This window comes from Jaculus jaculus, chromosome 8, assembly GCF_020740685.1.
Source record: "Jaculus jaculus isolate mJacJac1 chromosome 8, mJacJac1.mat.Y.cur, whole genome shotgun sequence".
NCBI classification, from domain to species: Eukaryota; Metazoa; Chordata; class Mammalia; order Rodentia; family Dipodidae; genus Jaculus; species Jaculus jaculus.
The window spans coordinates 58239379-58262769 of record NC_059109.1 but is presented as its reverse complement, the minus strand read 5'-3'; the positions used below and the strand labels follow the sequence as shown (position 1 = coordinate 58262769).

At 54.0% G+C, this 23391-nt stretch overlaps 2 protein-coding genes and 2 pseudogenes across 3 annotated transcripts; 1 reads left to right on the top strand and 3 right to left on the bottom strand.

Moving 5' to 3' along the window:
• Nucleotides 1-1186: 1186 nt before the first annotated feature.
• On the bottom strand, nt 1187-1288 carry LOC123463262 (annotated as a pseudogene).
• A 480-nt stretch (nt 1289-1768) lies between these two features.
• On the top strand, nt 1769-10230 carry Itpka (inositol-trisphosphate 3-kinase A). The gene is made up of 7 exons (XM_045157176.1): nt 1769-2254; nt 8144-8240; nt 8316-8532; nt 8673-8877; nt 9116-9217; nt 9450-9521; nt 9634-10230. The coding sequence occupies exons 1-7, from the start codon at nt 1769-1771 to the stop codon at nt 9835-9837; spliced, it is 1383 nt and encodes a 460-aa protein (XP_045013111.1). The 3' UTR covers nt 9838-10230.
• Nucleotides 10231-10288: 58 nt separating this feature from the next.
• Nucleotides 10289-21015, bottom strand: Ltk (leukocyte receptor tyrosine kinase). Of its 2 annotated transcripts, XM_045157081.1 has the most exons (20): nt 20855-21015; nt 20028-20162; nt 19771-19939; nt 19225-19375; nt 18973-19113; nt 18706-18862; nt 18450-18632; nt 15221-15319; nt 14658-14810; nt 14040-14135; nt 13329-13521; nt 12765-12855; nt 12563-12627; nt 12247-12376; nt 12060-12157; nt 11658-11750; nt 11457-11558; nt 11193-11327; nt 11028-11118; nt 10289-10907 (listed from the first exon to the last, which is right to left on the bottom strand). In XM_045157081.1, the coding sequence occupies exons 1-20, from the start codon at nt 20895-20897 to the stop codon at nt 10659-10661; spliced, it is 2574 nt and encodes an 857-aa protein (XP_045013016.1). In that variant the 5' UTR covers nt 20898-21015; the 3' UTR covers nt 10289-10658. The 2 variants fall into 2 exon arrangements, with proteins under 2 accessions (XP_045013016.1, XP_045013017.1); XM_045157082.1 differs by lacking the exon at nt 18450-18632.
• Nucleotides 21016-22465: 1450 nt separating this feature from the next.
• LOC101598591 lies at nt 22466-23180 on the bottom strand (annotated as a pseudogene).
• Nucleotides 23181-23391: the final 211 nt, after the last annotated feature.

Below are 23391 nucleotides of genomic sequence, written 5' to 3'. Positions count from 1 at the left end.
GGCTTTTGTCAGCTTTGGCGGCAATCCTCCTAGGAACGACCTCCCTCCTGGCAGGACCCGGATAATCCCAAGAACTAAGTGACTGATGGGTGATCTTCACACTTCTAGGAAGGGCAGAAAAGCTTGGCTTCTGCTCAAAGCAGCCTTGCAGTTTAGCTGACACCAACGTGCACTCCACAGGCCTGCCCAAAGATAATAAAGACTTCACAGCCTGGGGTACAGGGAGACCCTGCCTCAACGCCTCCACCCCCACTCCCGTCCTCCTCAAAAGACACTGCACTGTCCAAAACTTCATCCGTGCTCTGTACAGCAACTGCAAGTCTGCACAAAGTGGTTTCCCATAGATTACAAGTGGGGAAGGGCTGAAAAGACCATACTAAAAAGCTCTCAAAATTTAGAGATCTCACATCTTTCTTTGTTTTCGAGGTAGGTTCTCTCCCTCTAGCACAAGCTGACCTGGACTTCACTCGGTAATCTCGGGTGATACTACCTCTGCCTCCCCAGTGCTGAGATTAAAGGCACGTGCCACCAAGCCGGGCACATCTTTTTTATTTATTTTGGTTTGGTTTGTTTTTCGAGATAGGGTCTCAGGCTAGCCCGGGCTGATCTGGAATTCACTATCTTGTCTCAAGCTGGCTGTGAACTCATGGTGATTTTCCTACCTCTGCCTCCGGAGTTGGGTGGGCGGGAGGCAGAGGCATGCAGCACATCTTTTCTTCTCATTGTAGGGCATGGAATTCAGCATTTCCCTCATGCTAAGCAAACATTGCACCGCTGAGCTGCTATCAAAGCATCCTTGTAAGGTGGACACCACCTATGTGAAGGAGAATCTTCAGTTCAAAGGTGAAATTACTTGCTAGAAGCCACAAAGCAGACTCCAAGCCCTTAGCTCCAAAAAGGGGCAGAGGAGATGGGGAGGAGGAGAAGAAGAGCGTCTCAGTACCTCCAGCTAGTAAGGGGCGACGCAAGGCCACGACTGGCTCGGAGTTGGGGCGGCACGGGATGGGGTGGGTTTGGGTGGGGAATGCAGGGCCAGGACATCTAGTTCTCTGCCCGCCAGGAAATGGGAGCTTCAGCACGTGGGGAAACGAGCAACCTCAGCTCGACCCTGGAACCGTGCGTCCAGCTGGCTACACGCCTTGGGGGAGTTTTCCTTGGGAGGCCACTGGCCTTGAACTCTGTTTCTAAGGAGCCCGGGCTGGAGAGAAGCCTTAGCCGTAGGCGTGTTGTAAGGCCCCTGGGTCTCTGCCATCCTCGTCAAGGCGAGTGCTGACCTTTCATTGGACACAAGCTCCAGAGATGAAGAAGCCTTTGCCGGGGTAGGATGGACCCGAAGGAGGCCGCCCAAGGGAGTGCCTCCCCGAGGGGGTCGGGGTTCAGGCAGAAGTAGCTCCTTCCGGTCCTGGGTCGGGACCCTGATCCGACGGGAGGAAGCCTTCCAACGCCGGGGCGTAAAAGGACTCCGGGGCGCGGCGGTCCCTCGCGCCTCTTCGAGGGCGGGGGCTGACCGGGGCTTTTTGGAAACCGGGTCTGGGCTTCCCGGCCACGGCGAGCGGTGAGCGGGCGCCGCCGCCGGCACGCGGCCCGAGGAGGCCCGCGCTTTCTCGGAAAGTGCCAGGGGCGGACTCGCGGGCGGGGCGGCCGGGGCGGGGCCGGGCGGGCGGGGCGAGGCTCCGCCCCGGGGCAGTCTCGGGCCCGGGAGCCCAGCGCTCCCAGTCCCCGCCGCGCCGCGGGCTGGTGGGCTCGGGCGCCGCGGCCGGGCCGGGAGATGACCCTGCCGGGACGTCCCGCGGGCATGGCGCGGCCGGGGGGCGCGGGGCCCTGCAGCCCGGGGCTGGAGCGGGCCCCGCGCCGGAGCGTCGGCGAGCTGCGCCTGCTCTTCGAGGCGCGCTGCGCCGCGGTCGCCGCCTCCGCCGCGGCCGGGGAGCCCCGGGCCCGCCGGGCCAAGCGGCGTGGGGGACAAGTGCCCAACGGGCTTCCGCGGGCCCCGCCGGCCCCGGTGATCCCGCAGCTGACGGTGACGGCCGAGGAGCCGGACGTAGCCCCGGCCAGCCCGGGGCCGCCGCCGCCGGAGGGCGACTGGCTCCCGGCCGTGGGCTCGCACCTGCAGCAGCCACGCCGCCTGTCCACCTCGTCGCTGTCCTCCACCGGCTCCTCGTCGCTGCTCGAGGACTCGGAGGACGACCTCCTGAGCGACAGCGAGAGCCGGAGCCGCGGCAACGTGCAGCTGGAAGCCGGCGAGGACGCGGGTCAGGTACGGGCCGCGGGGGCCTCGGGCTCGGAGGACCGCCCTGTCCCAGGCGCCCCCTCGACAGCCCGGCGCCCACGGTGTGCGGGGCCCGCCGACCTCTCGCCGCGGGAGTCGTGGCGGGGCGCAGGGGCGGGTAGGAAGGAGCGCGGCGTGTGCGAGCGGGCGCCGGGAGCGGGCGGGCGGGCGGGCGCGGCGCCCCTCGGAGCGGTGAGGTCGCTCCGAGACGTCCGGGGGGCCGAGCCTTGCCCGGAGCGGGGCGGAGGAGCGCGGCCGCCCTGCCTCCTCCCTCCCCGCCCCCTCGCGGCGCCGCGGCCCCACCCCCGCCGTTGCCACGGTTTCCCTCTCCTGAGTGGGAGTGCGCGACTCCAGGCTCTGCGGCGAGCGAGCCGCTGCCGTCTGCTCCCCGCGCCCGCGCGAGGCGTGGACGCAGGCGCGGGAGGGGCGCCGAGCTGCGAGCCCAAGGCGGCCCCACCCGGGGCGCATCTCGGGGCGCCGGGCTGCTGCTCCTAAACCAAACCGAGGCTGCAAGGGGCAGGGTCAGCCCTCGGATAACACCCGAGGTTGAAGTTACCCGCAGTGCACTCCTCCTGGGGCAGCCCAACTCGTCCTCTAGTCCCCTTTTTGTTTTTGTGTTCTCCTTTTTTTTTTTTTTTTTTTTTTTTTTTTTAAATTCCCTTACTGGGGATTAAACCCAGGGCCTCACGCACATGCTAGGTGAGCATTTCACCACTAAGCTACAACCTCAGCTCCCTTTTTACTTTTTACTGTGAAACAAGGTCTCGCCAAGTTGCCGCATGCAGGCCTTGAACTTTCCATGATCTTGCTTCAGCTGTACGAGCAATCCTTGTTTTAACCAGGGCCAAATAGCAAAATTAACTGCCCTCCGTCAGCGCAGTTGCTGTACATGTGCATGTCACTCAGGTGTCCCTGGAGTGGAGGGAAAGGCAAAGGGACACCTCCAAGTGTCTCCGGAAGGCGGGGCCTGGCGTGAGCCACAGACCTGCACCCGGGGTTGCCTAGGTGCCACCCGAAGAGTGCTGAGCCCTCTGGACCCCGGGGAATCGCCGCGCACTGAGATCGGGAGAGAGACTGTAACGACTTGCTGTGGCTCCGTGGCTCACAGACTTACAATACCCAAAGGGGGAAAAGGGTGGCGGGGGAGAGAAAGAAAGAAAAGCCTCATACAGAGCAGGAGCATGCTTGCAGCCAGGTGTAGGTGCGGGGGCACCGTCACGAGTCCGCTGAGTCCCCCACACGCAAGTTGGTGCGCGGTTGTTCCTACAGCAACCCTGGCTTCACAACCCAGTGGCACGTAGAGCAGAGAGAGGACCCTCCTCCCTCCCACTCTTCATCCCGAGGACTTGAGCAGGAGATGGGCCGCGCCCCCTCCACGAACCGCTGACACCCGAGAGGTGGGCGCCAGGAGGCGGGGCTCACTCCGCTCCCCTCTTCCACCCGCGGGAACCCGGAGAAGCCCAAGCCAGATTCAGTGTAGGCTGCCCGGGCAGGGTCAGAACTCCCAGGACTTGTCCCAAGCCTCCAGGTTGTTCTTTGCGGCACCCCCACCCTGGCCATTGACGGCCCTTTCAAGCGCCCTGGCTGTGTCTTCCAGGTCTTCCCAACCCCCAGCCCACTGGGGCCTCCCCGAAGGCAAACAGCCGCGGCTGGGCAGATAAGCCTGGAGCTGTTGACAGAGGCTGCCTGCGTCCAGTGGAAAGGCTGGGAGCGGACTTTGCCTCTCGAGGCCTGTCCCGAAGTGGCACAGCGCCCCCGCCCAGGTCGCTTTTAGGACTTCTCCAGGCAGGAAGCAGAGCCTGTCCTGCTGGGAAAGATGCACTCTGGGGCTGCCTCACGGCCAGCCCCTCAAACCTGCTTTAGTAGACTTGAGACTCCAGAGAGTTCAGCCTGCCTCTGCCAGGCCCTGCGACCTTCCCCTTTGTCTCCCAGGAACTTGTAAAGCCTGCCCAGAGCAGGGTAGATGGGGCTGGGCAGCTTCTCTCCCTCCAGTGGCTTTTCCTCTGGTTGAAGGAAAAGTCAGGGGCAAGAAAAGCTGGACAAGCCAACAGCGAAGGTGGAAGTCTAATTCCAAGGGCAGCTGTCATGATTCAGGCCTTGCCTGTCTTCTCAGTTGTGAGGAGTGACTCTAAGAGAAGAGAGTGTGTTTCGCTCTTATTCACATCTGATTTTCTTCTCTCAGTGCCCCAAGCTAGGTAAGGAGTCCTGGATGCTGTCCCCTCCTGGGCTCAGAAGCCCCACACATCACTTTCCACTAATTATAGAGCAGAATTTAGGTCAACAGACTTCTTTTTTAAAAAGCAAATGCCCATGGGAAAGTGAAGTCGTGGGTCACTTATACCTTAGTGTAAATCATTTTATAAATTTAAATTGATTGCTCTCCCCCCCACCACCACCACAGAGAGTGCTAGCTTGACAGGACAATTGGAACATGGAGAGGGTGTTGGGCTGGCCAAAGCTTCAACCAGAACTATTGACAATAGAGGCAGGGAACAGGGCTGAGACTTCCAAATAGAGCTTAGACAAGAGAGGGTCTGGGGTTAGGATCTAGCAAGGTCCTGCCCATGGAGACATACTTCCTGCTCATTCTTAGGAGTGAGAAATTATGAGGGGTCCTCCTGTGTGAAGACCAAAAAGTCTTGGACATTTACTTTCTTGGCTTTTGCTTCCAAATGCCCAAGTAGCCTCTGGCTTGTTAGTGTTTGGGGAGTCACCTCCTTGGGGAGGTCTGGGCCAAGTGATGGGGCTTTGGCCTCCCTGGCAGCCACACTTCACTTTACCATCTCATATGCACACTATAAAAGTCTCACCTGATCAAGCATACCTTATCTGCTATTATTTATGAGCCCAAATCCCCACCTGCCCACCAACCCAAGAGTGATTCTCCAGGCGGCTTTTTGGAGACATTCATTGTGAATGCCTTATGTTCCCTGCAGAAGGTATCTTTCTAAGATGGAAGATGGCAGCAAGTTGGGCTTCATGGCACTTGCATCACCTCCTTCCATGTTTGACCATATCCATTACTGGTAAGGGAGCTGAACACTCTCGTGAGAAAGTTCAGGAGATGGGCGGGGAGGCACCACTGAGACAGTGGGCTCCATGCCCTTTGTTACATGCCGGGCTTGAACCTACCTAAGTTGCAGTTGCACTTGGCTCATGAAAAACTGAAAACATGGATAGGGAGCACAAATAATGGCCCCATTTCATCTCAGCCTGGGGACAGGTTGATGCTGTCATACATTAACCAGTCAACTAAGTGGTGGTATACCACAACAAACCTTTTACTAGTTTTTGTTTGGTTTTTGGAGGTAGGGTCTCACTCTAGCCCAGGCTGACCTGGAATTCACTGTGTAGTCTAAGGGTGGCCTCAAATTCATGGCGATCCTCCTACCTCTGCCTCCTGGCTTATTAGGTTTTAAAGATTTACCTTGCCATGTTTCACAAGCTGCCTTAAATTTGTGGGCTGAAATGATCCTTCTGCTTCAGTTGCGACCTCGGGCATATGCTACCACGGCTAAGTCACCAGCCCTAAGTCACTACCCCCATCTTCACTGCACCCACAAAGCCCCAAAGTGAAGAAGGGTGGCACTGTTACTTCTGACTTAGCCTGAAACTGGTCCTCCCAACAGATGACTACAGGAAGAGATGTAGCTATAACGAAGTCCACTCTAGTCATTATTCCCCAAATGCTGTTAGAGACCACTCAAAGCACCAAAGCTTTCACTGTTAAGCTCACTCCTTTGAAGAAAAAGGCCCAGTAAACACCCTCAGCACCATTGCAGAGTAAAACCCTCGCTGTGCCCCAGGGCCACCAGTGCTTCACCTGACACAAAGCTGTCCTGTAGCATCCAGCTTGACCTCAAAGGGGATTCTGAAACCTCCTAGAGTGACTGGACCATGGGGAGAGAGCTGGACTTGCAGAAAGCATAATCCAGAGACTGGGTGTATGGAAGCTAACACTTCCAAGCTGTGATTTCCTTCTGTAAAATGAGACTAGTACCCCCTCATGCTTATGCTGTGTGGGGGGACCACGGTGATCATGAATGCTAGAAAAGAGGTTGAGAGTGCTGCTGCTGAGTATACACCGTGCATAAATCACCCTTCTGGAGTTTTACTTAAGGATTTAGAGGTGGGGAGTTTTATATTAAAACTTGGATTTATCATGCAGCAAAATGCAAACCTTGTATGTATTTAAAGATTTATAAAAGGAGCTTGGAAAGAGATGTCATGCTTCTAGTAGGCTGCTTCTGGCTACACCCCCAGATCCCCAGGGATTAGACATGTGATCATGTCCTATTGTGCCATGTTGGGACTTCAGTAGGAAAGTGAGAGCAATGCTGACTGTGGGAAGGTGAGAGGATTCCTGGCATTCAGTGGCAGTCAGTAAATCGTGGCTCATGTTAGGGCAGCCGCTGTGTCCTCCTGGAGGAAACAGGCCCACACAGATGACGGTACTTGCTTGGATTCACTAAGCTAGAAGTGACAAAGCCAGGAACTAACTGTTCATACCCTTATCCCCTGCTTTCTCAACAACCCCATAGGAAGGCTTTCTAATCAATAACCTTCTGCTACTTTGGCCACCTCCTTGGTTCTTAGCACTCCTTTGTGGCAAGGAGGCTGGTTCTTGGGTTCTAGTTAACTCCTCAAAAAGGCTAGCACCTGGGCTAGAGAGATTGCTTAGTGGTTAAATGCTTGCCTGTGAAGCCTAAGGATCCTGGTTTGAGGCTTGATTCCCCAGGACCCATGTTAGCCAGATGCACAAGGGGGCACACGCGTCTGGAGTTCGTTTGCAGTGGCTGGAGGCCCTGGCGCACCCATTCTCTCTCTGTTGCTCTCAAATAAATAAATAAAAATAAACAAAAAAAAATTAAAAAGGCTAGCACCTGTAGAGAAAGCATCAGGCATATGGATGAACAAACCTGTGTATGTCAGAGTGGGCAAAAGACTGCTGACTTTGGGTAGGAAGTGGAAAGATCCAGAGTGTGAGATGCCTTCAGGATTGGGTGGAGGCCAGAGCAATGGTCAAGAAATAAAAGGCACCCCCCCAACACCAGTTTTGTCTAATATGACAGACCCTCTACTTTGTGTCCAACTTTCAAGGTTCAGGTCAGAACCAAAGGTGTCTTCCTTGGGTTTTGTCAACTAATGAGTTCATGGGATCCAGTGTCAGCTAGATGATCTTGGTTCTTTCCTCAAGCCTGGAAGGCTGGCCATCCTACTCTACTCCTGTGTAAAGTATGGATTGTGTGTAGATCTATTTCCCTAAAAGATCTCTAGCAAGTTGATCTAGCGTGCTCTAATTTAGTTCTGCTCTGTGGCAAGGAATGGGATGGGGAAATGAGTGCCTGTCATATTTAAGTTGTGTGCTACTTACAACAATGCAGAGAGGAGTTATCTTGCCATTTTATAGATGAAGCAGCTGATACACAGCCTTGTTCCCCAGGTCCCAGGATCCCCTGAGGCCTGGTGGAAATACAGATTTCGGCCCCACCCCAGACCTACTTAAAATTCCCTTATGGTAGATCTCAGAATCCGCACTGAAGGTGACCATCAGGTGATTCTGACATTCACAAAAGTTGAGAAACTCCAATGGAGAAATTCAGTAACCTGTCTGAATGACAGAACTGGGTGCAAAGCCTGAGACTTCTGATGCCAAGACTTTTCTATTTGAGAAGCCAGAATGACTTTCTCTGTGTCTATCTCAGTGTCACCACACCAGTTCATAATAAACTTTCTGTGAGCAAGATGCATGCATGAAAGGAAGGAATCATTGGGCCCTGCTTCCATTAGGGTGGGGTTGCCTCTAATACTTGTTCAAGGAAGGGCTTATGCATTATGGAGATGCTGACCTGCAGACCCGGTCCATGTTCTTTTCAGAAAAGCCACTGGCAGAAGATCCGCACCATGGTGAATCTGCCAGTCATGAGCCCTTTCAAGAAGCGTTATGCCTGGGTGCAGCTAGCAGGCCACACAGGTGAGCTTTGCTGCAGGTGGTGGGGTGGCTGGGACAAGAGGGAGCTAAGCAGAGCTAACTGCTACCCTTCTGCAGGGAGTTTTAAGGCTGCGGGCACAAGCGGCCTGATCCTGAAGCGCAGTTCAGAGCCAGAGCGCTACTGCCTGGCCCGGCTGATGGCTGATGCGCTGCGCGGATGTGTGCCCACCTTCCATGGAGTAGTGGAACGAGATGGTGAAAGCTACTTGCAGTTGCAGGACCTGCTTGACGGCTTCGATGGCCCTTGTGTGCTTGACTGCAAGATGGGTGTCAGGTTTGTGTGCCACCCCAGCCAAGCAGAATCGGTGGAGGCCAAGGAGCTAGGACATGCTCAAAGCTATGCTCAGAGTATGTGATTGGTGGGGGTCACTATGTGTACCCCTCATGCCCTTATTCCTACCTACATCGTCACAGGACTTACCTGGAGGAGGAGCTGACCAAGGCCCGGGAGCGGCCTAAGCTGCGGAAGGACATGTACAAGAAGATGCTGGCAGTGGACCCTGACGCACCCACTGAGGAGGAGCATGCCCAGCGTGCCGTCACCAAGCCGCGCTATATGCAGTGGCGGGAAGGCATCAGCTCCAGCACCACACTTGGCTTCCGCATTGAGGGCATCAAGGTGGGCCATGCTCATTTGGTTTTGCACAGCCTGGGCCCTCTCTCTGCCACAATCCCAAAGTGTATGTGTGCCCTTCTGCTTCTTGACTACCTGCCCAGAGGCCAAGAGATGCTCTCTGGCAGCCACCTATTGGTCCCCAGAAGTTGAAAGTCCTAGGGGAGGTACCGCTGCCCTTGCATGATCCTCTCTCCCCTCAGGTGGGTCCAGGTCCCTGACACTCCTTGCTCACCTCCTTCAGAAAGCTGATGGCTCTTGTAGCACCGACTTCAAGACTACACGAAGCCGGGAGCAGGTGACTCAAGTCTTTGAGGAGTTCATGCAAGGAGATGCAGAAGTGCTGGTGAGAGCAGGTTTCTATAACCCTGAGGTGTTGGGAGCTTGTAGTCAAGGGTATCTCCTCCTGCCTTCACCTATGGGCCCCAAGTGGTTAGCAATTTAATAATCACTTTTGCTTTCCCTTCCCTCCTTTTTGAGCTATATGGGGTCTTACGTCTTCCTCACAATTGTATTTGGTGTCCCAGTGTGAGTAGGGCATCCCACAGTGTGTAATTTTCTTACTCTACCCTTTCCAGAAGAGGTATCTGAACCGCCTGCAGCAGATCCGGGACACCCTTGAGGTCTCCGAGTTCTTTAGGAGGCACGAGGTAAGATGAGGGTGGGCTCAGGGGCTGGGTCTGTGGCCTATGACAGCTAGAATGGGAATGGGTGTTGGGCTTCTCTGGGAAAGGATGGTGGCCTGACTGTGGGTCTTGGCAGGTGATTGGCAGCTCCCTCCTCTTTGTGCATGACCATTGTCATCGTGCTGGTGTGTGGCTCATCGATTTTGGCAAGACAACACCCCTCCCAGATGGCCAGATCCTGGATCATCGGAGGCCCTGGGAGGAGGGCAACCGTGAGGACGGCTATTTGCTGGGGCTGGACAATCTCATTGGTATTTTGGCCAACCTGGCTGAGAGATGAGAGTGGGCTTATCCCTACACTTGGGTCAGCTGCTCAGACAGATGTGGACCTGTGTTCCCACCATGCATGCTGGCAAGAAGCTGGAACCCCACTGGGGAGGCAGTGCATATGGTCCTGCAGGCCCAGGTGCCATCCACTAAGGGTACACTGCCAACACTAGGAGTTGGCCTCCACATGAGCCCCAGCTTCCCAAAGCTGGATGACACTAATTTACAGGAGGGGAAGGAAACAGTGGGCTATTTCCTCAGTCCAGGTCTTCGGAGGTGGCTTTGTATTTCTCCAGAGGGACCAAGTACAGAATGTTACTTCATAGGTATAGACCTATATTGGTCCAGTTTCCCACACTGGAATGGACTTCCTATTCCCAATAAAACTCAGACCCAGCTTCTGTGACTCAAGCCTTATCACCTCTACCTCTGGCCCCTCTTCCTCAGGTACAGAATCCTTCGTGTCCATTAACAAGAAGATGAGAAGAGCATTTTATTAGAACATCTTCAGGGTGGGTATGGCCCCAGATCTCTTCCTCAAGGGGAGAGGGCAATCCAAGACTTTTCACCAACTCCTGGTGTGGGGCGGGGGGGTGGTGGCCTCTGGACCCAAAGAATGCGAGTGACCAGGTCCCCTCCCAAGGAGGACTGAGCTGGTTTCCACTGTGGAAAGGCCAATACTTCCAAGACAGGCCAGAGACAGGTCTGAGCATGCAATGGACTGCAGGGGGCTAAGTCTATTGAATAACAAACCACCGAAGTGCCTGAGAAGGAATGGAAGGAGTCATTGCTAAGGTCAATGCCTGAGTCTTCACCTCCATAGCCTCTTGGGGCTCAGGAGCCATAGGTTGGGTTCCAAAGGTTTTGTGGTTGGAGGCCTTTGGATTTGAGGGCCTTGAGGCCAGGAGTCAGCCAGGGACCAAGAGAGCTTCCTTCCCAGCTTTTCAAATTCTCTGAACTGAAGTCCTGGGGCTGTGGGGCTGTTAGGTTCTCCAAGTACTCATTCCCCAGTCTCAAAGACCCTTCTTCCTCCAGGATGGGCCCTAGTTCCATGGGCAGGGGTGAACTCAGCACATCAGGGTCCTACAATGAGAGAATGGGGGAACAAGGAAGCATGTGGTTGTTTAATAGCTTCTTTCCTGGCCCATAGGACCAGAATGGCCAGGGGGAGTCAGAGGGATATGAGGAAGTTGGAGGACACACCTGAGTGCAGTATTGAAGATGTTCCAAGATGCTGGCAAAGTTGGGGCGGAGCTCAGGCTGGTGCTGCCAACATTGGGTCATGATGCGGTATCTGAGGAAAGGCAGGAGTCTGTGTCACCCATGTTCCGGTGGGACCTCCCTCCCTGGATAGAGCTGTTAACTCACACAGGCCCAGGACAGCCCCTAGGAGGGCCCATTCGGCTCCCTGTGATGACAAAGTCCAGAACCTCCTGGTTGCCACACCCAGGGTAAGGCATATAGCCCAGTGAGAAGATCTCCCACAGCAGCACCCCAAAAGACCTGCAACATGGTGAGGGTCAAGTGAGACCCATTATATACAGCCTCCCCTCCCCTCATATGAAGTAACCTAAAGGGATAGGATTAGCCTTAAGGCGGGGCATAGGATCACATGGGAGGATGTGCTATCACCAAGAGTCTGTCTTGGATGTGAAGATGCCTTCCAGGAGAGCTTCTGGGGGCATCCATTTAACTGGGAGCAAGGCCCGGCCCTCCTTTCGGTAATAACTGGCCCTATAGGAAGAATGAGGAGTGTGCTAAGTTTTTCAGATGCTGCATAGCTGTTGGCAAGCCCCCTTGAGCAGCAGCTTTCCCATCTCCCAGCCTCCTTACCGGTAGATATCTCTTGCCATTCCAAAATCCCCAATCTTGGCCACTCGACTGGGCCCAGTGCAGCTCAGCAGACAGTTCCGGGCAGCAATGTCTCTGCAGAATAGGACAAAAAGACACTGGCAGAATTCAGAAGCTCTGGACCTTCTAGATATGCTTCCCTAAAAAAGTTGTGTATTGCTGGGTGTGGTGGTACACACCTTTAAATCCCAGCATTTGGGAGGCAGGGGTAGGAAGATCACTGTGAGTTCAAGGCCAGCCTGGGACTACAGAGTGAGTGCAAGGTCAACCTGGTATACAGTGAGACCCTACCTTGAAAAAAACAACAACAAAAAGTTGGGTGCAAGGCTATTCCTTAGGGAGCAAGTTGGATTGGGGGTCACCTGAGCCAGGATGGCTCCCAACCTGTGGATAAAGTGGTTTTCCTCTAGGTAGTGGCAGCCTTGGGCTATGTCCTGGGCCAACTGCAGCAGGTCCTGCATAGCCAGAGGTGATGGCTGGCCCTGGATTGGGCAGAGTATATATATATCAGCTGATGCAGGTCTTGGAACACATGGGCAAAGAGCCTGGAGAGTTGGAAGAAGGGTCTTACCAGGTGTGGCCGGCTATGCCTCAGAAAACTCTTCATGTCCCCTCCAGACATCAGCTCCAGCAGAATGAGGCGAGGGGCAGCTCGGAAGCTGAGCCCCATACAACGTACAATGTTCTGATGGCTGAACTTGCTGAGTGGGGTGGTGCACGTAGCCCATCACCAACAGGGAGATTAGCATGTTTTAGGTTTCATGGTATTGCAGGGAACCATGCTAGACTTGCTCCCTCTCAGCCCCACGGGGGAGAAAAGGCCACTGCTGTGGGCAGGCTTGGGCCCTCTGTCCCACCTCACCACCCCTGGCCAGCCCCAGGTCCACCTGATAATGAGTGCCTCCATGAGGAAGTCCAGCTCATCCTGATAGGAGCAGAGCTCTGGCAGGGTCTGAGGGAAAAAAGCAGCGTCCTTCAGCTTTGGTTGTGTGCTTCAGAAGGGCTGAATAGTCAGAACTCTGCCAATTGTCCATCCCTCGAAAATGGTGCCATTTTTCTTCCACAGCCAGAAGCCCCATCCCCTCTCACCTTGATAGCCACCTGAAGAGGGCTGGGGTCCCCAGGAAGACCAATTACCATTCCCTCATACACCTCACCAAAGGCACCATGGCCCAGAGCTCTGCAGGAAGACAGTTTGGGAGTAGGTGGCTGGTAGAGAGAAGGCCATAGAGGGCCCAGTACCCTTTTATTTCCTTTGTTCTCACCCCAGATGCCCAGCTAAGTCTATCAGGTCTCTCTCGGTCATGGGTGCTCTCAAGCAAGCCAACAAGGATGCTGCTGACGCTAAGCAAGGGCAGGGGGGGGTCAGAGTTGGGGTGGGTGTCAGATGAGGCCCTCCACATGCTCTCACACCCCGTGAGAAAGACAGCCTTTGGGCTCCAGAAACAGTCCTTCCAGAATACTGACCACTTCAGAACCAGGCAAAAAACTGACCTTTACACATTATTTCCCCTTTTGGAGCTCATGGGTCTCCATCTATACAAGGAGTTTGAGTTGGATGCTCTCTGGAATCCATAATGCACCATGACAGGGAGCAGGGTAAGAGTTGGATTGGGATTCACAGTGCGTAGGTCCTCAGAAGGAGGGACTCACCTGAGCAGAGTGACATTGGCTGGGGAAACCTCAGTGAGCCCTGGGGGCAGAGACCAGGACTGGGCTGGGCCAAGCCCCACCTGACAGTAATAAGGATTGGGGGCTGTCTGGATCGCAGAGGTTTGAAGTTTGCTCAACTCAAGCTCAGGGCCTGGCAGCCTGGTTCCCGGTAGGCCCTGCCACTTCTGGTACACTGGGAGTGGGAAGAACAGAGACATACCCTTTACCCACACATCAAGCCCATCCTGCCTCCCTCTTCCCAGGACACCTTTCCAGAAACTTTTAAAAAAAAAAAGTTTAAAAAATATATTTTAAATATTTTTTATTTATTTGAGAGAGAATGAGTCAGAGAAAGAGGCAGATAGAGAATGGGCACTCTAAGGCCCCCAGCCACTGCAAATGAATGAACTCCAGATGCATGTGCCACCCTGTGCATCTGGCTTACATGGGTCCTGGGGAATTGAATTTGGGTCTTTTGGCTTTGCAGGCAACTGCCTTAATCACTAAGCCCTCTTTACAGCCCCAGAAACTCAGGTAAACATTTTCCCCAGGACGCTAACTTCTAAGAAGCCAAAGACTTGACCATGGCTCTGTTGGGTTAGGGTCCTGAAGCCTCCCACGTCTGCCAATGGAACTGCAAGAAGCCCAGCCCATACAGCTCAATGGAGAAGGGGCATCCTGAATCAGCCACACTGGCTAGAATCTCCATACCTAGAATCAGGATCGCACACACCACAGGGAGACTCAGTATCAAGGCTCCCACCATGGCCACCATTAGGACCAGAGAGCTTGTAGTTGTGGGCAGGTCTAGGGAGGAAAAATGACATCTTCAGGGGGAAGTTCCTCTCTGTACCCTCAAGCATTTTTCTTGTTTTCTGAGACAGGGTCTTCCACTGTAGCCCAGGCTGGCCTCAAATTATCAGTTCTGTTTTAGTCTCCCAAATGCTGGGAGTACAGGTACACAGCCATGCCTGGCTACCCTCAAGTCCCATCCACGCTTCAAGACAGCTGAGTGTATATTGTTCCATGATACCATCCCCAATTATTCTAAACAAAAGCAACCTCCCTCTCCTGAGAACTCTGAAAACACTTGATACCTCCCATAGCAACTGCCATTTTTAGATATGTATCTGTAGCTAAAGATCCATCTCACCTCCTACACTGGCCTACATGAAGGCAGAGCATGCAGTGATGCATCTCCAGGCCAATACCTAGCACCCCACACAGTGCCTGGCACACAACAGACCTCTATACCATCTTTCCCAGTGCCCCACTGCTCTTGCCAGTCTGTGACTCAGTGGTTAGTCTAAGGGTGAAGGCAGGACATACCCATGCAAGTGATTTTATCCATAGCCAGCTCCATGCCCTCTGGGCATATGCATTGAGCAAACTGGAGGTCTGCCTGCCACTGGCAGTCTTTCAAGGGGCAATGACTGCAATTGGGGTGCCTTCGGATCTCCACCTCTCCATGGCTCTCTGTAACTGTGAGTAAAAGAACTAATATGGTGGGGTAGGGGTGGAACGTGGGGAAGAGATATGGAGACATACACGCCTTTTCCATACACATGGTTAGTGCTATCTCGGGAATTTAGGGCAAGGGGTAGTGCCAACCACACAGAGTGGTAAGAGAGCCTAGGAGACTTCTGTTAAGCCTGTGCATTCCTCTTTTGGGATTCTTGAGCCCCCAGGTGTCTGGAGAAAATTCATCATGAAGGACAGTTAACAGTTAGCGCTCTAGAATGGCCCGTACTAGAATCACAACTCACTTCCCAAATGTGCTGAGGAAGAACGAGGGAGCTCAGAGCACAGAGCTGCTAGTGCCTAAGGTCATGGGGCAAGGAAGGAGGAGGGTGGCTGGGCCAAGCTGAGAAGTGAGGTACTGGGGCCAATACCTGCCAAAGGCTGCAGGTAGAGCTCACTGCTGGGGTGTATGAAGGATACCCCATCTTCCCCATCAGCCCAGAGGAGGTCAGTCTCAGAAGTATCACCCCCTAGAAATTGACAGTGATGGAAGGTTTTGACTACAAAAGGGAAAGTGGAGTCTGGGGAGAAGGGGCACAGAGATGCTTCATAGCTGGAAAGCAGGCTTATGCATAGCGGGAAAGTCAGGATCTCCCAATGGAAACTTCAGCACGGCCTTTTCCACACTGACACTGCCTTACAGGTTTTGAGAGGCTAGAAAGGTGGGAACAAACTGATTCACTGGAACCTGAAGAGCTCAGGCTGACTGGTATAGCCCTGACTGAGCTCTTCCAGGCCCAGACAGAAAAGCATCAGCCTACACACTGCACTTCTGTGTGAACATAGATGCTATGAGGAAGTCTTCACAAACAGTGTAGTCCAGACATGCAAATGTCCTGCTTCTTTACACCAGTGGTCCCCAAACTCCAGGGCACCTTAGAATCATCTATAGGACAGTTTATAAAGCATAGATGGCCAGGATTCTCCCTGGAGTCCTTGATTCTGTAGAGTGACAATGGCTGATAATTTATATTTCTCTTCAAAATAAATTACTGTAGTTTTCTTACCCCCTCCCTTTTTTTTCTTTTTTTTTTTTTTTTTTTTGAGGCAAGGTCTCTTTGTAGCCCAGGCTGACTTAAAGCTCACTTTATAGCCCCAGGCTTGCCTCCTCAAACTCATGGCAATTCTCCTACCTCAGCCTCCTGAATGCTGGGATTAATGGCATGAGCTACCATGCCTGGCTAATTACAGAAATTATTTTAAGCAAATAAAACTGTACATATTAGACCAGGCATAGTGATGTATGCCTTTAATCCCAGAACTCAGGAAGCAGAGGTAGGAGGATCGTTGTGAGTTTGAGGCCACCCTGAGACTACATAGATCAGCCTAAGCTAGAGTGAGACCCTACCTTGAAAAACCAAAAGCAACAAAAATTGTATATATTCTTGTGTATAATATAATGCTTTGAAATGTATCTGTATTTTGCAATGGGTAACTTGAATCAATCAACATATGCACCACTCACTTTTTTTGGTGAGAAAACCTAGAATCTATTCTCTTAGTCATTTCCAATAATAATATATTATTATTGGGTATAGGCATGTAGCTCAGTGGTAGCACACTTGCCTATTGTGCCTTGGATTTGATGACCCACACTAGCCAAAACAAACAAAAGTATTGTTATAAACTGTGGAAATTGTCTTGTACAATAGATCGACTTATTCCCCCTATTTAATTAAAATGTATTTACCCTTTGACCAACATCTCCCCAACCCCCAATCCTGAATTTGTATTTTTTGTGGGGGGTTGAGATAGGGTTTCACTCTATCTCAGGCTGACCTGGAATTCACTATGTAGTCTTGGGCTGGCCTCAAACTCACAACAGTCCTACAATAATTTCATTTGCAAGCAGAGAAAGTATGAATGGGTACCACAGTCTCTTGCCACCACAAGTGAATTCCAAGCACATGCCACACTTTATGCATCTAGATTTATGCGGGCACTGGGGAATAGAACCTGGGTCATTAGGCTTTGCTAGCAAGTGCTTTAGCCACTGAGCGTTCTCTCTAGCCCAATTTGAATCCACTTCTGTTGTTACCACACTTTGAAACCACCTTTCTGATTTAGCCATCCTTGCCCTTCTCCCTCCAGGCTCCACTTGCTCACTTGGCCAGCCCTAAATTCCTTATTCTTGGTAAAGCAAGGAGAAACTGTGTTGGGAAAGCCCTGGATTTCAATTTAAATGAAAACCTAGTCTAGGGAGGCCTGATTGCAGGTGTGATTTGCCCTCATCCCACCCTTTTTTTTTTTTTTTTTTTTTTGGTGTTTTTCAAGGTTAGGGTCTTGATCCAGTCCAGGCTAACCTGGAATTCACTATGTAGTCTCAGGGTAACCAAGAATTCATGACGTTCTTCCTACCTCTGCCTCCTGAGTGCTGGAATTAAAAGGCGTGGGCCACCACTCCAGGTATGTATGTATGTGTGTATATATATATATATATATATATATATACACATACATACACATACACACACACACACATATATGTGTGTGTGTGTGTGTGTGTGTGTGTGTATCTTATTTATTAGAGTCAGAGAGTGGGACAGAGAGAGAGAGCAAGAGAGACAGAATGGGCACATCAGGGCAAACGAACTCCAGATGCATGTGCCACCATGTGCATCTGGCTTATGTGGGACCTGGATAATTGAACCTGGGTCCTTAGGCTTTGCAGGCATGTGCCTTAACTGCTAAGCCCTCTCTCCAGCCCCTATATTTATATATTTAACTGACACAGTCTCTTGCAGCCCAGGCTGGTGTCAAACTCATTAAGGAGCTGAGGATGACCTTGAACTTCTGCTCCCCTTGCCTCTACCACTCAAGTGCTGGGATTAAAGGCTTGTAGACCATGCCCAACTTTGACCTCCTTTTATTTATTTTTATTTATTCATTTGAGAGAAACAGAGAGAGAATGAATGGGGGCACCAGGGCCTCCAGCCACTGCAAACAAGCTCCAGGCACCATGTGCCACCTTGGGCATCTGGCTTATGTGGGTTCTGCAGAATCGAACCTAGATCCTTTGGCTTTGCAGGCAAGCATCTTAACCACTAAGTCATCTCTCCAGTCCTGACTTCCTTTTCTTAAAAATAAACAAACCCATTTATTTGAACGTGTGTGTGTGTGTGTGTGTGTGTGTGTGTGTGTCTGCACGTACCTCTTGCTGTAAACGAACTCCAGATGCATGTACTACTTTGTACAAGTGGCTTTATGTGGGTGCTGGGGAATTGAACCCGGATCATCAGGTTTTGCAAGCAGTGCCTTCAACCACTGATCCGTCTCTCCATCCCTTAGCCTTAGCATCCGTTCCCTTTCCCTTCCCCTTTTTTTTTTTTGTTTGTTTTTCGAGGTAGGTTCTCACTCTAGCCCAGGCTGACCTGGAATTCACTATGTAGTCTCAGGGTGGCCTCGAACTCAAGGCGATCCTCCTACCTCTGCCTCCTGAGTGCTGGGATTAAAGGCATCACAACCCCGCCTGGCTAGGCCTCCTATTCTAAGAGCGGCTGGCCAGGCCTCACATAGTGAAGGCAGGGCCATTTCCCACCGGTACTTTGGCAAGCTCCACCCTCACGGCTGCCCACATGCTCACCCCAAAGGTGCACCTACCCCGGTAGCCGCCGCCGCCGCCTCCCGCAGAGCATGCCCCGCCGCCGCCCCCGAAGCCGCCGGCCGCTGCCCAGCCGACCGCAGCCCAGGCCTCCGCGCAGCCCCGGCCGCCCTCGGCCCCCTCCTGCGGTGAGCGGCCCGCCTGCGGAGAGGGGGCCCGCGACGTCCAGCCGCCCCCGCCACCTGCGAAGCGACCGCAGGATGGCTGGCCGCCGGGCGCCGCACCGCCCGCCCCTCGCCCGGCCCCGCGCCTCACCTGCCGCCCCTCCTCTCCCGCCGCTCCCGGGCGCGGCCGAGCGGTTCTCGAGTTTCTCGCGGGCAGCCAGAGCCCAGCGTCGGTCTTTCCGACTCAAGTAGGCGCGACCGCCACCTCCCGCCGCCACCAGCAGCGGCTCCAGCAGGCCGTCGCGCGGCTGCGGGCGAGCGAGTCAGGGGCGCGCCCTCCCGCCGCACGGGCCCGGGGCGGGGCTCCCGGACCACCGACGGCATCCCGGGGCGAGCTACGGGGCCGGGGAGCACGTACCCGGAAGACGTAGGTGGCGCCCCCGCCGCCCCCGCCGCCTCCCGCCGGGCGAGGCCAGCCCGCGACGCTCTGGGTCGCGGCCACGCGCGCTTCGGCAGCCCGAGGCTCTCCCAGGCAGACGAGTCGGCTCTCGGGGCTCCCCTGCGGGGCACCACGGGGACGTCGGCGCGGCCTCGGCCCTCCCTCCGCTCCGCGGGGCCGTGGGCCGCCTGGACCCCGGGAGACCCGCCCAAGCCCCTCCTCACGGCTCACCCCGGGGCAGGCGTCCTCGCCCCGCTGGCCCACGACAATGTAGAGCGGCTCCCCGCCGCGGAGGGCGAAGACGGCCGAGAGGAAGACGCCGTGCGCCCGCGACAGGTGGTTCCGGGCGCCTTGGCCGCCCGCAGCCCCGTACGCCGAGATGCTGCGGGCAGAGGGCGCAGGCGGGGTCCCGCAGCCGCCCTCCCGCCCCGGGCTGGCTCTCCGTGCCCGGGAGACGGGCGGGCCCACAACTTCCCATCCGAGGGACTCGGAGACCGCCGTCGACTCTGGGGTGCACGCTCCCCATAAAAATGCACATGTGCACACATTTCGGGGGTACTAACGGAAATCGTGGGAAGTTTACGTCTCACTTCGGGCTGTTTTCTCGGCGATAGCACGATGCCATGCCGGATGCCAGCTAACTTGGCCACGATGACCACCCTCCCCGAGGTGCCACTGGAACGCGGCCGCAGAAGTTGCTTAGGCTGCGGAACACTCCCAGGCACGCACCCGGCAGGGCGCGTGGCCCTCCCCTGCCCATCGCCGCCGGGCACTCACAGGTACAAGCCGCTGCCAGGCGCCCGCCACATCTGCACGCCCCTCAGCGGCCCGACGCCCACCATCACCGCCACGCTGCTCCCGGCATAGGCCGCGTCACACTGAGTTTGTGTGGGGCCCTGCCGGCCGCTGGCTCCACAGGTATTGAACAGCCATGGCCCTTCCATACCTGGGAAGAAAACCGGAGCTGAGTCTGACCAAACCTGGGAGTCTGGGTACGGAAAAGGAAGAGAAGGGAGGAGGCACCTGGGGCTAACCTAGAGGATTTGGGCGGGAGGCTGGCTCCCACCCGCTAGGCGTGGTGGTGACTTTCGGAGCGCGGACTGGCTTCAGCAAAGGCGAGGATGGCAGAAAGGGCGTCTGGGACCCGGAGCTGGAGCAAAGAACGGCTCCTGAAAGGTGACAGGGAGATGTGGAAATTGGGAAAGGGCCCAGGATTTATGGGAGCTGGGGAATAAGAGATAAAGAAATAACTACGGGCTGGAGAGATGCCTTAGTGGTTGTTTGCCTGCAAAGCCAAAGAATCGGGTTTGATTCCCCAGGACCCACGTAAGCCAGATGCACAAAGTGGCGCATGCGTCTGAGTTCCTTTGCACTGGCTGGAGGCCCTGGCAACCCGTTCTCTCTCTCTCCCTCCCTCTCCCCCCATCTCAAAACAAACAAATATTTTTTTAAAGAGAGATAACCACTCAACACCCAGCCCATGCTGCTTGCAGCCGGTGCACACCAGAGCCAACTCTGGAGCCTTGTCCCGCAATAGCAGGTTCTCCCCTTGAGTGCACCAAGCCCGGTTCTGAGGTTCCCCCCCCCCCCGCCCTTTCCTTCGATTTAGGTTGGTGTTTGTACTCTCTCTCAGGCAATGCCGAGGCCCCGGGCTCTGCCCTTCCTTACTAATTGCATGATCTGATTGTCAGATTTGGGCACGCTCCGCACTTTTCTGGCAGCACTCCAGTTGCACGGACCCGAAGCTTTGGCCGCGCAGGTGCAAGGCCTCCGGAGGAATCATTTCGACCTGGCCTGTCCAGGTGGTCCTGAAGTCTAGGAAGGTACCTCTGATGATCCCAGACCGCCAGACGACACTTACCAGCAGCTCCTAGCCACAGCAGCAGCGGGTCCCAGCAGCCCATCGTCCGTTCAGTCCGTGCTAGGTGAGGTCCGCAGCTCTGAACTAGCAAGTGCGGCCCTGGCTGTGTCCTACAGGAATGTCCAGCGGTCCTCGGAACATCCCCGCTGCGTCTGCCTGGCCACACCCATCTCAGACCCCAAGATGCAAAGGGAAGAAAGGGCGGGGCGTGTGGTCAACAAGGTCCACACGCTTCCGGGAGGAGCCAGTGGAGTCCTATCACCCAAGGGCTCTAAATCTTTAATTACTGGGTGTCCTGCTGGCCAGCCCTAGTGACTAGGGTGGCTTCGAGGTAAGGAAGGAAGTTGCCCTTACCCTTTTCTTCTGAGGTAGCTGCCTGGAAGGCTGCGAGCCACAGTCTAGGCAGTGGGCAAGGGCTTCTGTGTTTCTCAGGACAGGAGCAGAGTTGAATGAGGGCTTCATAGGTGGCAGTGACGGAGTGTGAGAACGCGCATGGGGAGGTCTTGACACTGCCCCCACTAAGTCATCATTGCTTGTCCATACTTGTGGCTGCGACTGCAAAGTGCAGCCTCCCTGACACCCTCAGAAACATGGATTTCTGGGTTCATTTCATACAGTATCATTGCCCCGTTACTTCTATGCACAACTCCTTTGTAGTTGTTTCATATTTATTTGAGAGAAGGAAATATAGAGAAAGAGGTGGAGAGTGCGTATGGTGTGCCCCGGCTTCCTGCCACTGCAAACGAACTCAAGACACGAGACATATAGTCAGCAGATTTTATGTGGGTGTTGGGGAACTGTACCCCAACCCTCAGGCTTTGCAAGTAAGTGCCTTTAACCACTGAGCCATCTCTCCAGCCCTTTTGTTTTATTCTTTTTTCTTTTTCAAGGTAGGGTCTCACTCTAGCCCAAGCTAACCTGACACTCACTCTCTAGTCCCAGGCTGGCCTCAAACTCACAGCAGTCCTCCTACCTCCTCCCAAATTCTGGGATTAAAGGTGTGTGCCACCACACATGGAATATATATCTAGAGTTCATTTGCAGTAGCTAGATGCCCTGGCACTCCTATACTCAATCTGTCTCTCCCCCCATCCCTTGAAATAAAAATAAATATTTTCTTTAAAGAATACTTTAATGATAAAGGGCTGGCTTTTATTTCCAAATTGTCATGAGTAGACGGCATCAAGGCACATGTCTTTGGGGGCACAAGTAGAAGCAGAGTGGGCTGTGTCTGAGGTCGCCCTACTTCCACCATCCTGTAAGTGTTCTTTAAATTTATTTATTTGAGAGAGAATGGGCATGCCAGGGCCTCCAGCCGCTGCAAATGAACTCCTGATCCATGTCCACCATGTGCATCTGGCTTACATGGGTCCTAGAGAATCAAACTTAGGTCCTTCAACTCTGCCGGCAAGTGCCTGAAGTGCCAAGCCATATCCCCAGCCTGTTGTAAGTGCTCTTGAGACCAGACCAGTGGTGGAGACTCCAGTCCCACTGGATTTATACAAAAGTATTGAGGACAGCTTCCAGGACCCACCCCGTCTTCCTGGGGGACAGGGGCAGCTTGAAAATGGCTTTGGGGCACTAGAGACCATCCCCCAAGGAGGGCCCAACTCAGAGTAGGATAAGGACCAGGAAAACTATGGCCAGGAGCAACACAATGGTACAACACTGTCAATGGTCACTTGTCATGTGGAACACTTTGGCCATCTTCCTGAGAACCCCATCCATCTGGGAATGTCTATGGTCTACCTCATGAGCAAAAGCACCCATCATGATGCTCTGCTTTTCCAGCTCTCCAACTCTGCCAGGTGTTCTTTGGAACCTGGATGCTACCAGACACCATTTTCAGGTGTTGATCCTGGAAATCCATGATAAGCTGCTATGTGGCTTGCTGCTCCTCCTTCATATAGCAAGAGGTGACCACACTGGCATCCGGCAGGTCACTGGGTGAAGACTTCTAGGCAGCTGGCTTGCCTAGCATCATCTCCATTATTCTGCTTCATGAAGGCCAGGGCTGCTGGGCTGACCTGTGGTTCTTCATTTTCAGGACAGCTTCCCAACAGCTCCATGAATGAATACATTTTCTCTCCTGCAGGTCCCCTGCCGTGAGCTTGAACTTGCCTGGATTGGCCTCCATCCTGCCAATGGTCTCATCCAGGTTCTTCAGGTCCCACTCAATGCTGTGCAGGCCATTCTGCAGCTCATTGGTGGTCCAAACTAGCTCCTCATGTCCCACCATCACACCCTGCTGCATAAACTTGCTCTAATGCAGGTGCAGCCCATGGGCCCTGTTTACTGCCTTCTACACCTCACCTGGGACTACAAAAAAAAAAGTATTTTAGAAAAGCTAGATTTGGTGGCACATGCCTTTATTCCCAGCACTCATGAGGCAGAGGTAGGAGGATCACTGTGAATCCCAGGCCAGCCTGAAACTACCTAATGAATTCCAGGTCAGCCTGGGCTAAAGGGAAACCCTATTTGGAAGGACAAAAAAAAAAAAGCATTTTAGGGAGACATGTCAACCTTTCTACCCCCAA

What these genes read in the sequence shown, in the direction of transcription:
- Itpka (XM_045157176.1), top strand. Translation starts at nt 1,769, where the DNA reads ATGACCCTGCCGGGACGTCCCGCGGGCATGGCGCGGCCGGGGGGCGCG. An exon ending in TCCGCATTGAGGGCATCAAG is followed by an intron (nt 8,878 to 9,115) that starts GTGGGCCATGCT and finishes CACCTCCTTCAG; the next exon opens with AAAGCTGATGGCTCTTGTAG. An exon ending in AAGGAGATGCAGAAGTGCTG is followed by an intron (nt 9,218 to 9,449) that starts GTGAGAGCAGGT and finishes TACCCTTTCCAG; the next exon opens with AAGAGGTATCTGAACCGCCT.
- Ltk (XM_045157081.1), bottom strand. Translation starts at nt 20,897, where the DNA reads ATGGGCTGCTGGGACCCGCTGCTGCTGTGGCTAGGAGCTGCTG. An exon ending in GTGTGCGATCCTGATTCTAG is followed by an intron (nt 13,522 to 14,039) that starts GTATGGAGATTC and finishes TCCCACTCCCAG; the next exon opens with TGTACCAGAAGTGGCAGGGC. An exon ending in GGCATAGCCGGCCACACCTG is followed by an intron (nt 12,158 to 12,246) that starts GTAAGACCCTTC and finishes TGCCCAATCCAG; the next exon opens with GGCCAGCCATCACCTCTGGC.